At 31.8% G+C, this 13,500-nt stretch overlaps 1 protein-coding gene across 1 annotated transcript in view; it reads right to left on the bottom strand.

The window, feature by feature from the left end:
* Smp_158230 (hypothetical protein) overlaps positions 1–13,003 on the bottom strand; it is a gene marked incomplete at both ends in the record, with an annotated part of 45,797 nt that extends 32,794 nt beyond the window's left edge. Inside the window, 6 exons of the mRNA XM_018791550.1 lie at positions 772–928; positions 2,130–2,308; positions 4,695–4,943; positions 8,028–8,154; positions 10,096–10,233; positions 12,389–13,003. Coding sequence (XP_018645261.1) covers positions 772–928; positions 2,130–2,308; positions 4,695–4,943; positions 8,028–8,154; positions 10,096–10,233; positions 12,389–13,003 — 1,465 coding nt within the window. The remainder of the gene's footprint in view (positions 1–771; positions 929–2,129; positions 2,309–4,694; positions 4,944–8,027; positions 8,155–10,095; positions 10,234–12,388) is intronic.
* Positions 13,004–13,500: the final 497 nt, after the last annotated feature.

Here is a 13,500-nt window from a genome sequence, read left to right as displayed (position 1 = left end):
CTGACTTTGCTAGTTCCTCCCTGTATTTCTGCTTGTCAGCCCTAATGCTGCTCTTCACTTGCTTTTTTGCTTCAGTGTACTCAGGTTTTGCCTTGACTTTCTATGTTCTTGTTGGACTGTTGTTAACTTCTGTCCTCTTGTTATCCTTTTCTTGAGAATTTGCGAGTGACTGATGAATACATTGTATTTGAAATGTATTTTAAGTTCAAGTAATTTATGATTGGCAAACCTGATTCTTACAACTACACTTATATACATTCTTCTTAATTGCTATGCTTAGTTTCATATTTACATTGATATCGTAGGAAAGATCCTTATCAAGATAATGTTATCAGTATAGCTTGAATCAAACTTTGGAATTCTGAAGATATTACTGAATTACTAAAACAAGACAGAAAGGAAATACTGTAATAGGAAAAGTAGGATACAGTTTTTCGATAATCTGTTTCTGTTTCGCATTATGTGGGTGTAGAGTGAAACTTGACAAAATCTTCTTTGCGTTTTTTGTAACATTCCTAAGTTCGTTTCATAAGAAGACTAATATTGCCAGCTAAATTTCGACTGAATCACAAATTTCAGAACGAATTTCAGCAATCATTGTTTCAAAAATGTTTAAGATTTCCAAAGTGATAATAATATTCATATTATTAACAACCGCTGAGAGTGGATCGTGATTCAGATACAGCTATAAAATGAACCTAGCAATTACAAACAAGTCATAAATAATATGACAGCACTAAAATAATTTTTTTGACAAACTATCTTAATTACCTTGTTTCAAATGAGCCTCATAAAATCCATCTTCATAATTTAATATAAAATCTTCAATTTTCTTAAGGTTTAACATTCCAGAACATTCTTGATCTAATGTGTGGAATATTTTGTTCAGTAGTTGATGTTTTTCCATTCTTGAACTCTTCCGAAAATGCTACAATTTAAAGTGGAACAGACAGGTTTATTATATTTGTGGTAATCAGTATTAGGTTTAGTCTAGTAACTTCAAATACGCAATGGAAACCTTTAATGGATTTGATGAAATGTTATAAATTCTGAATGAAACAAAATATTTCCTAATCTTTTATGGAATTTTAGACAATGAACTAATACAACTACTGGGATCCCATGGTAATTCAAGAAATATCTTATTTGAACTTTAATATATATCTATGAAAGAAGTGGACAAGTTTGTTTCTACTCCTTTTTAATTGTGAGGATTCATAAGTTATTTCGTACAATATAGTCAGTAAATTGACTTATTGCTAGAAAGGCAACAATCCATATTTTCCACCTAAATCCAAGGTTATTCGGTTTTTAAATTATGATGTTGAACTAGCTTAATGCTACGAGGAAATACTGAAAATCTGGTTATTCTATTTTTATAGTAATTCATTTATGTTTCCTCAAAACAGGATGAAACCTATAATACTCACCATTAACAAAAAAGACAGATAAATTTAGGTTACTGAGTTAAAACTTCATTTGCTCTGTGACATAAACAGATATCTTAATAGCGTTACCGGTGAATTGATGTCTTACTCTCGACCTGATTGACTTTTCTTGTGATAGTTTCCGTCAAGAACTTTCATGGATTCACGAGAAATTTCACGAATATTGAAATATTTCGTGGATTCATCAAATCTCCCATACAATTGCTGGATAAAATTAAGGATATTCAAATCAACAGCGACTAACTGATGATATCCTTCTGTGTAACAGCCTTGTTCACGAGTATCATAGTTGCTGTATTATAATTAAGTGTTTGAGGAGAGAAATTTATATATTTTGAATGTTATTTATCAGCTGTAGTCCTATTTTGTGTTATTTGTTTTTTTTTAATCATTTCAATTTTTTGCCTATCAATCACTCATCATCTAATTTAAAATTGAACATTACCAGTACAATCTGTCCATCCTAAAAAGAGATGCCTAGTTAGATCAAAATCTTTAATGTGAAACTAAAGTTCGTCGAGAGATACTAGATTATTTAATTTTCCATTATGAACAGTTTAATAATAATTCATTAGACTCAGGAATTAAATAATAGTATAGTATTTTCAATGTACCATTTGCTTTTTACCTAAATTTACATGTTTATGCATGAATCAACTAATATTGTACAAAAATATCTACCTGGAGTCTTCTTTCCTCACGTTCTTCAGCTGAAACTTTATATCTTTTCAAATATGTTAAGCAATCATTAAAAATTTTCAAAGGAGCAGTTTCTGGTATTATAAACTCCATAATACTGATAAACTGATTTTGTGTTATACCAACTGTATCGGCCAGTTGACAAGTCTTTATCAATTGATCTAATAAGTATTATGTAAAAGAAGTTATATATATGTCGTTTTAAATTATGTATTTTGATCAAGTATCAAAGTGAAACAATACTAGAAAAGTAAATAATTCTTCTAGTGAACTAAAATGCAACAACTAATTATTTTTAAATGATTTATCTTAATTTATACCTGTTGAATATATAAAAGAGAACGTTATTTATCTGTTATCATCATCTTAAGTGCTTGAGACATCTATTGACTTCGGATGCTCCTTATAACTTGCTGACAAGAGAAGTTTATGTCAATGTCTATTATCACTTTGTTTCACATTAAGAGCTTCTGCATAGTTATCTTAAGATTATCACTTTCAAATAAAGTTGCTAGACTTGTAGCCTTTGGAAATTTCAATGAAGAATAGTGCATCATGATGCTTAAAAGTTAAACAGTATTTAACTAGGCTAAGATGAAGAAATAGCTTATTCCGTTTGATCTAGTAATAAAGCGAAGTAACGAATTCATTCAACTTACTTGGAAGCTGATTTCATTGGTTTGCATTGTAATCTAATCAGGGCGTATAGGATAGTTTTGCGAAAATGTGTTGGAAGACTAGAGATTAGATCTGAGATATTCTCGGTCTAAAATATTGTGATCAGTTAAGTTATCAGTGGAAATTGATATCTAATAATTTAGTAAGACATTAGAAACTAGCTAATCATGTGACCCTGACCAGATAACACGAAACATTAACATATACTTCAGCAATAAATCTTTACAAATAGGTATAAAAGGGTTTAGGTAGGTTATTGTACATTATTTATGCATAAACTTCTCAAATTACGAAAATATCTACGAGCTTTCTGTTTACCAGATGATTAAACTTAAGAACTCTAAAACAACTCATCTTTAACCCTCATATCTTGGTCCCGTAACAAAATATCATGGAAATTCGAGATATTTGTACTGAAACAGTCTGAAATACTGATGGAATGACGTGGAGCTATAGCAACCAGACTAGAAAACAAACAGTTAAATGAGTAAATATGTTCGAAAAAATTTAGCGAAATAAATTACAGTTGTGTGAAACTCAGTAAATATAATACTATCCAGCATAATAATATTCATCAATCTGTTGAAATAAACTCCAAGATTTCGAAAGAACTAATAACTTCATAATAAAATTGGAAATATTTTATCAAAGAAGCTTAAATTTTTACGACTAAACTCACATGAAGGATTATTGATACTTACATTTGTTAGTAAGGAGACAAACGTTTGCCTAAACAATACAGATAAGGACATCACTAGAGGCAAAGTCATAGCAATTCTACCGTTGTAAAACAGTTCACTAAGAAAAAGCTTCTTTAATTAGAGAGTATTATCAGTACCATATTATCATTTAACAGGTCTAAATATTTAGTTAATAAACAACCACGAACAGTGGCTAACATAGATTAGAAGACAAAGTGAAAGCAAGGCTCAATGAAGACGACATGGTTATCAAATTAGGACAAGAATTCTGGAGAGAAAACAAAAGAATCTAAGCTATAAAACTTGATGTTACATTATTTTTGGGTAGTCTCATAAAGGGCTTACAATAGAATATGTCACTGTAACTCTAACCGAGCTCTGAAGTTGTATGAAATTCCCATCTCACTCTATCCATTTTAATGTTTACTAACTTTATTCTACTTCCTCATCCCTTCACTTTTTACCGTTTTTAGAAAACCAAGGCTTCTACTTTAAGAAAATATTCCTTACAGATAGAGGAACTAGCACTAACCATAGCATCAAAGGAAACCGTAATTCTGATGTGTAATCAGTTACTCAGTAGTGCTTCCATCACCAGAAACTGGTATTAAATCAGATTTTAACCTTTCGTGCAAGAATTTTCTGAATCTGGTTGGATACTTCACTAAATAATAGATATAAATTATATAATTGGTGATAATTCAGAGAACAGTTTTGAATTTCTAGCTACATAAACTATTATGAATTATGCATTAGATTGACACTTCACATAATTTAAAGAACACAATGCCTGAATCTTTGGTTTCGTGTTGATCACCTTCAACCATTTAACCTCATAGCAAGTTATGAAAAGAATCGCCGGATTAAATCTTAATTTGAGAATAAACAGAGTATATATTTTTCACTGATAGTGTAATACTTTAAAACTAAGTCACTAGGAGAGACTGAGAAAACGAAAAACATCAAGTATAGTTGCTTCAACAGTGGGTAGATAATGCAAACATTATCCTTTCGAATAGCTTTGTTTTAAAGTATGAAACGAGTATTTTATAAACGTTAAGGAGCTAGGCAAGATTGTATACACAATGATAAACTTAAAACATAAATAGAAATATATCTCAACTTTTCTCAGTTTGTGCAAAGTAGACTACAAAAATACTCTAATTACCTTCAATATCAGACTGAATGGGAAAGACGGTAATTTCGTCCAGCTGCCGAGTACCTAGTTGTAATGAGATGCTATCATCATGTTGACTGTCATTGTCTGAGTTATTTCCATTGTAATTTAGTAGAGAATGTTGTTTGTCCTCTGTGTTGCTATCATCATCAACTTTAGATAAAAATTGACATTCATTTGTGTTCATAGTTGTAACAGGTTCTGTTACAGTTAACTTCAAATGATATTCTCTTGTAGACCCTAAAAGTGAAATTGAAGTAATTTAGACTACTAGTTTTATATTGTCAGTGATATTGAAATTAATTTCAAGTCATTATAATTTAGGAACATTTTCTGCTTACTAAATATCATAGAAACTAGAGATATGACTTTTAACAACTTTCTAGATTTTAATTGACATTTTAATAATGATATACTATGTCAAATGAAATATGTTTCCCCTTAAACATTAGCTCACTGATAGCAATGTCGAATGAATTTCATCATGTCAGATAGTAACAAAGATTTCAAAAGCAAGTACGAACCATTGGATTTTAACTCAGTATTCTTGAAGTATCTTGCTCATCCTAAAACCTCTTTGCTGTAAATTCGATCTTACATGGAGTTGTAAGCTCACATTAGTAAGTGGTTACTTAGTTGAACGAAACAGCTATTCACTCTCTTGATTTTCAATGGGTTTTCAGCTAACATAAATCTGTAGTGACCGGCTGGTCTCGATAAGAACACGATTGGAATAAAAGAAACAATTATTATTATTGTAACCAATTGTACCAGTGATTGTTTTTACTGTACTTGTTTAACAGCATCAGACTCACTTTTTGTTCCGCTATCCGCCTTGTTCGGTTCGAACTTTCTTACGCTCTGCCCATTTCGCCTGTACTCGTTGGCATGTCTCGGTATTCGATCGATACCACGAGATCGCCAATAAATATACTTGATCTGGAGTAATTAAAGCCTTCTGGTTTACGCGTTATCAAAGGAACCAAGTCGTTTCTGGGCAAGTAATCGTACAGTAGTAGTGATCATAGTCCGTCCTCGACTCGACCCTACTACAAATCCATGATAAATACTGTATTCAAACTAAAACACTTCTGCAAAACTTCCATCATGTTAATTTATAAAGTATTGAGTCGGCTTCCGGAGAACTCTAACAGAGCCTCCAGAGGCTCATAAAGAGCCCCAGCCAATCAGAATACGATGGAACATTCTAGAGTTCCAACGTGGCGTGATACTATTGGTCGGTATCATAATATTTCGTTAATGGATTGGCTAACATCTATAAATACCTATGATTTTCTGTAACAAGATTGAACCCTGTAGTAAAGTGCTTTCCTCACACTTTGTGCTTTTCTCTCTGGTCTTCAAGTCGGTGTATAGTTCTAGCTCGGGGGTTACGAAACTAGCTTAGGGAAGCGAATATAGCGTTCACAATCGGCCAGACGTAACATAAAGCTTTTATAATAACTAGTGAAATATAAGTAGAAATAATTGATTGTTTCAGTAGACACTTAACAAAAACTACATTTATTCATCTGTTGATTAGTATCGTCGTCTACTACGCACTTGATATTTGCAATTTAGTAATCAAAGAAGGTCATTGTAGAATCTAGTTTTTATTTCTCTCGAATCCAGTTATAACAGTTTCACTGTTTACATAGATTAGTATAATGTCAGATCACTAAAACTAACATATCCTATAAAATGAACTCAAATAAGTTGGCTGGATATCTTTTTCGTATAATCCAACCATTTCAAATGATAGCCTACTCTATAATAATAAATATCAAAAAATATGTAATTATAGCTTACAATCTCTTGGATCGTGGATCATGTCTTTGATAATTTGTTGACATGTATCAAAGTAATCTTCACATAGTTGAAAAACTTGAGCACGAGATAATTCATTCAACTTAATATGAATAATAAAACGACAAAACGGATTCTCAGTATGGTAATTCATTTGAAAGAAAACTTATAACTGTTGTGTAATGATTCTATTACAATAAGACTATTAAAATTTCTTTAGTCCCTATGGTTTTTTTATTTTTTATTCGTTGAACTCTTCAATCGAGGGTATGAGAGATTTAAAAGAAAGTTAAGATGACGGCACACATATACATGAGTCGACAAATGAGTTTATTTTTGTGTAGACATACCGATGTTTAAATATAGATGTTAGATGTATTGACGATAGCTTGAAATTTTCTGCTATTGTCCATAACAGGAATTTCAAGCGGGAGTTTCTCATAAAAACAGATAAATCAATACCAACAGAACAAGCACTAAGTAGAAAATTGTTTATTATCCTTGTTCATTACAAAGTCTTCTGAAACCCATGTAATAAATTGGTGTATGATGTTTCCAACTTATAAGAATGATTTTTTGTAGATCTGTCATCTTATCTGGCACTAGGAGCTTAGTCATCAAAATATATTATACAAATAAATTGACCAGAAGGAGTTTTGTGGAGATTTCAATATTTTTCATAGTTGAAGTCATGAGTCAATTGAAGCTAGACCACCATAGAAAACCTGGAAGCACTGGATGCGCATTGCTGAAGAGTCCCATAATAGGACGAAACGGCCTTCCAGTGCTTCCAGGTTTTCCATGGTGGTCTAGCTTCAATTGACTCATGATTTCAACTATGAAAAATAAATTGACATTAAAGTCTAATTTGATTTCGTTTTTCTTATTCCTTAAAACTAGTTATTCTGCATTATAGAGCCAATTTGTTTGAGAAATGTAATGTAAAATCTATCAATTTGGTATCTAACTCTCCTATAAGTATAACTGATATATTCACAATTAACATACTACGAATATTCTGATTCATACTGTAACACATAGGGAGAACTCAATAACTAATCTTTAGTTATGTTTTCTTTATATTTCAGTGTATTTTCATACGTTTTTCAATAAGGAAATGCAGCTTTGTCATTAATCGTAAGTATTTTAAATGTTAAACTCAGAAAGAAACATCAAAATTATGACTAGGTTTTGTAAATAATTTAGCTAATCATAATGTATCCATTGGGACATAAAAACAAGAAAGATTTTGTCAGCACTGAATCAAAACTAATCATAAAATACTGATCGCATCAATTTGTGATCGACAAATGACTTAAGTAGGTTGATCAGAATGATTACGGCTACTTATAGGAGAAACACTAGTAAATAAAATTAAAACCGTTATCATTAACATGGGGAATAATGCATAAAATTGAGAAGAAATGAGTTGAACTGAGACTATCAATCGTCAATTTTTGTGTACATTCATATAAATAGATATTTTTACCTGATCTAAATCACACGAACGGAAGCAACTTTTTAATAATTCCCGTCGTTCTTCTCTTTTCTCTGCTTTACGAAATTCTACCATACAAAGTCTTAGATGTTCTGTAAACTGTTCGAAAACATCAGTTGACATCAATCTAGCATATATCATGAGACACTAGAAAGACAGATTATCGAATAAGAATATATAAGTAAGATACCACATAAACAGGGAACTCAATTTATAAGTCAATCTATTCTGTTTTAATAAGTGGGAGATTTAGGGCAGTGTTGATATCCAAACTATTAGTTGAACAACTTTAGTCTATTACTTATCAAACAATGCTCTTAAATAAACTAAAAATCCAAGATGGAATATTAAATCGAATGCTCTGGTAAAATGTGAATTAATGTATATTCATGATAATCACAAGATACTTAAGTCTAACACAAGGATATTAGAGTCAAATGAAGTTATAGTTATCAGTTCTGTCTCTTTACTAATCTAAAACACCACACAAATACTCAATAAATCGGCTGACCACAAAATCATAAGTAACCCAGGTTTCCCCCGAGTTATCAGTATCATAACGTCTAGTTTTCAGTGTTATTTCCTATGGATTTTATTTGTATCCACCTAATTCACTCCATTCTGAATAAATATATTTTTTAAGTGTAATAAAGCTACTATTTAGAATGAATAGATTATTAACTTTAGCAAATGCTTGTCGAGGTAATTTGTAATACTGGGTAAGTAATAGACATTAGTTCGTATATCATATTACCTCTAACAGATAATTATATATATATACTTAGTAATAGGCTTTTATTTCGCCTTGGACTAGTGCCCCTCTTGCGGCATAGGTCGCCCACTCGGACTCTCCAATCAACTATATCCTGAGCTTCCCTTTCCACTATTTATGATTTTCACTTCTGCTACCAATCCCTGGAACCAACTGCTTTTTAGTCTCCTCCCTTTACTTTTGCATCCAGCATTCCAAATTATGGCTTGACTTGTGAATGGGTTTTATGGTCCCCGTAAATTGTGTTCTATCGAACGCTAGGGTCATTTCCTAGTTTCTTCTTCAGCCGGAAACCAGTTTGCTTTCTTCCACAGTAGGTTACTGTTGATAGTTCCTAGCCAATGGATTCGGAGTTCTTAACATAGACATCTGTTTATAAGTGCCTGTACACTTTTGATGATGGTTGTGGAAGTTCTCCAAGTTTTAGATACGTACAACAGAAGTGTTTTAACGTTAATGTTGAAAATTGTAGTTTCTGTCAATAACCCGATACATCATGTTTCCGAACGATGTTAATGTTTTTACAACTTTTCTCAGTTAAAATTGTATTTAAATAACACATCTCTTATGGCTTTCTATCTTGATTCTTTTTGTCAATGAAATGAACGACTTATTTTTCAAATTCTTGGACTAACTCATTTACCATGGTCATGGTTGTATGGCAGAAGTATCAACAGCTCAAAAGGTGGAAAACAAAAATGATTCATTTTGTCATACAGTTATATTGTTGTTTCATGACATTTTTATATAGCATAACTTGTTAACCGTCAGTCGATCGATTTCATTGAATCCCAAACTACTTGTTAGTCATAGCCAAAAAAAGAAATACAAATCTATTTTTTTATTTGTTAATGGTATTTAAATAGCATCTCACTGTGAAGGCGGATATCCGATAAACTTCACAGCTTTATAAAATTGATGTATGATTACTGCTGAAAATCTAAGGTAACAAGTAGGATTAATTTTTTAGAAATATGTGATAGACCAAAGGACACGAATGTAAGTAACTAACTGTTAGTTTCACCTTATCAAACATCTCCATATTTTACCCCATCCATGATATAAAAATCATTTGAAACATGATCAATGCTATAAAGCAGAATTTTTGAGATAAAAATTTAACATTCTTATACAAAAATTCATCTATGGACAAAATGGGCGAAAATGGGGAACATCTTGAGTTGTGCGGTCTAGAAAACAACTAATCATATCTCGTTAAACAATGCAAGCACAACAGACGCATGCTTTTTTTAAACTTTATCAAGCTTATCCTATCTTTCCTTCACTTAAAGTGTGGAATTTTCGAATTCACTCACTTTAACAAATTGTTCTTTGTCATAAAATGCCTGGTAGTCTTTAGCTAGTTGAGTTTTAAAAGTTTGCACCAACCATTGTTTCATTTCCTCCGGTAGTTTACTAGTTAGTTCCATAAATGTAAGTACTACATCTTCTATCTACAATAAATAAGACACACAAACTTGAATAGAATACAAAGATAAACCAGTAGTTATTGTTATTAGTAGAACGTAATTATATGAGTTTGTTTATCTATATGATTAATTATGTTAACGAATACTCTATTGAATAAACAGTCACTTATGAAGTTCACATACTTACTTATGCCTGTTACCCTTGGTGGAAGAGAAAAGACCGCCCACTAGAAGTTAGCTGATAATTCATATCTATGGTCATACAATGGTCGTTGCAGCCGGTTACCATCACAAAGGCTGTAATATATACGATAACTGAGGTGCATTCAACATATTCTTCACCACAACTGACGTTATATGAGCAAACACTGAAATACTGAGGTACCTAAACAACTGATTTGTCTCACTACTGATCATCGTACACGGTGTTAAAACCAATGTAGTTATCTATTTCACCTATAGTTTGTTAACGATTTAATTAAAAACCAACGCTCATTGCCTAACAGACATTTTGGAACCGAAAAACTGAGTTACTAGGCACAAAGCGAGAAAATAATTTTGTTTATCCCGTAAGTATAAATAAGTTAAATAATATGAACTATAACGAAGCTGTGTTATTTAAATCACATTTATGCTCAGTTCACTTTTTTATCAGTTCTTTCTATCTTTTCTCCATAGAATAAAAAATCTGAATGAAATACATTATTGTTAAACACTGGTTACAAATCTGTACTAATAAGTAGATTTTTCGACCATTCTTTAAGATGTACTATTTCGTTAATGTAAAAGTTTAGCAATACGAGACATCCGTTTTTCCTATTTTTCAAGTGACTTTGAATGATACATGTTTTATGCGTTGATTTGGACGGTTTCTTGTAAAAATGAAACCTATAAAATGTCAAATGTTTGATATTATAGGCTAATTTGTCGACAAAAGATAGTGCTCTGCTAATGCATAATTAAAAGAAACTTATTGGGTATAGTCGATAAACTAATTACCACACACGTTATCCCACAAACTAATATTTGAATATAGCCGGCTGAAAACCGTAAAGCTTGGTTTTACGCCGGCAAAACTAATAAATCTGTGGTATTTATAGTCTCAAACTATCTATATTACAACTTCTTCAGGATTGGTAACTCAATTGAAAACCATAAATTGGTAAACTAACGTGTTCATCTGGTACTGACAACTGAAAAATGATAGACTTTATTGTAAAAAATCAATTCCTGAACGCAGATATCCCTGGGTAATTCATTTAAGTCTTTATCGTCCAAACCTTTAGCTGTGTAAGCACTAATATCTAAGTGTCATGATTTTCGTTGTCTTTCGAACTGTTTCAAGTTTCTATGATGGCTCAGTTCTCACCATTCAATCTAAAATGAGTAAGTATTTCAGAATTTAAACATGCTACAATAGTTGTTACTTCAACATTTTGCATATTGAAGATATTTGAGCTGGTGGAATACTGATTAAAACTTGACCATAAACGTCATAATAATTTAGAGAAATAATATAAACCATATTAGAGACTAAAAGACTTGAATTGAAGACAAAGGAATATGTTACTCTTGCTATCGTTTACAATAACAGATGTGGCTGCACACGACCAATGTACTTTTAACTATTGTCACTACTTTTAGAGTGGAAAAATTTGGTCGCTTCTTGGTAAATACCAACGAAAACTAAAAATGTCTGCTGCATTGCTATAAATGCAATTCACCTTGACACCTGAGGACTCGAGAAGAAATTCTAACAGTAGAAGTCTGAACCGGGAATTTCAGTCTGAGAAGTGGCCATATTTTTTCAATTATCTTCAGTTTGGGGGAAGAGCTGAGGTGAAACCAATATTTGAACGATTTTATGATATTCAACTTCACCAGTTCAGTCAAATCACTGATATATTAAGGCAGAAAAAGGGATGAAACGGCGATTAATTGTTCAAACCATTTGAATGTAGTTAACTAATCTATTAAATACTCATTTTTGATGCCTAAAGCAGACTAGTAGTATATAGCTCATAATGCTTCAGACTTATTTTTTGACCTAGTACTTACACAAGTTAATTAACTAAAAATCTCTAAGTCTGTTACAGATAAGTATAAAATATTCAACTAACATTGGCCCAACTATGTAATCGAATCGAGACGAAATTTCAGAAATAGAGAGATGACTTACCATATTTACATTGGTTGAATTCTTTTTAGGTGGTATCAAGCTGTTGCAGATCGTGGAAATAATCGCTATTTGTGCGTCACATTCTCTTTTGACTTTCAATTCATTTTGTTTTTCCTCTGTACGTCGGGCATCAGCACTTGACTTTACTTTAGCCAGCTGGTTTCCTGACTGCATAAACATTTCATTTTGCAACTTCGCCAGAGTATATCTTAACCCTCTGACGTAAGGTGAAGATTCATTGAAATGATTATGTTTGTGGTTATTACGCATTAAGTATTCAGCTAGTCGGTTAACAGGATTGAAATTTCTGTCTAGTCCTGCTCGATAACTTGTTTCATCCAGCACGTCAAGCGTGATCAGGTTCCTTCGAGTTGCCTCTTTCAATATAGATTCCAAACCCAAAACAACTTGAGGCAAAATATTATCAATTAGATACGCTCTTGCTTCGATAGGATGATTTTCCAATATCAGCCATTCCATAGATAATACATCTATTGGTGTCTGTCTAAGTAAGTAGGACATTTTGCTTTTTTTCTCTTCACTTGTCTTCAAATCATCTTGGAAGAGCGTGGCAAAACTCCCCTTTAAAAATCCGCCATCATCGTATTTTGTCATCTTACATTTGTAGTTATCGGCACACTATATTACTTAACTGTCTGTGTGTGTAAGTAATGGATTTAAAAACTTTCGGAAAAAATGATAACTGAATTCTGGTGTTTGGTCAGCCGAAATTCTGATTGAATCTTTAAGATGTATCTTAAAAAAGAAATATTTGCTAAGATTATTTTTTCAAATATAATTCTGAAATAACACATGACTGATGATATGTCAATAAAACATTTTTAGATTTTAGGTTCTTAAAGAGATGGTCTTGTCCGACAAAAACAGAACGAAAATAAGATTCCAGTGATTTTATGTGCGGTATAAATTCACAAATACAACTTTCTTTAAAAATAATTTTTTCAGTAAATTCCCGGAGTTTTTCTAAGTTGGTGCAATCATTACGTTAAATTAAACAGCTTTCTTTAAAATAATTAGTCCCTTTGATAAATTTCGATAATGCAATGAGAAGACGAAGTTTATCAGAATTATGTGATATATTAGCGCAATAC

Source organism: Schistosoma mansoni (assembly GCF_000237925.1).
Source record: "Schistosoma mansoni, WGS project CABG00000000 data, chromosome 2 unplaced supercontig 0120, strain Puerto Rico, whole genome shotgun sequence".
Lineage (NCBI taxonomy): Eukaryota > Metazoa > Platyhelminthes > Trematoda > Strigeidida > Schistosomatidae > Schistosoma > Schistosoma mansoni.
The sequence above is the reverse complement of the archived record's forward strand: the minus strand, read 5'-3'. Positions and strand labels throughout refer to the sequence as shown.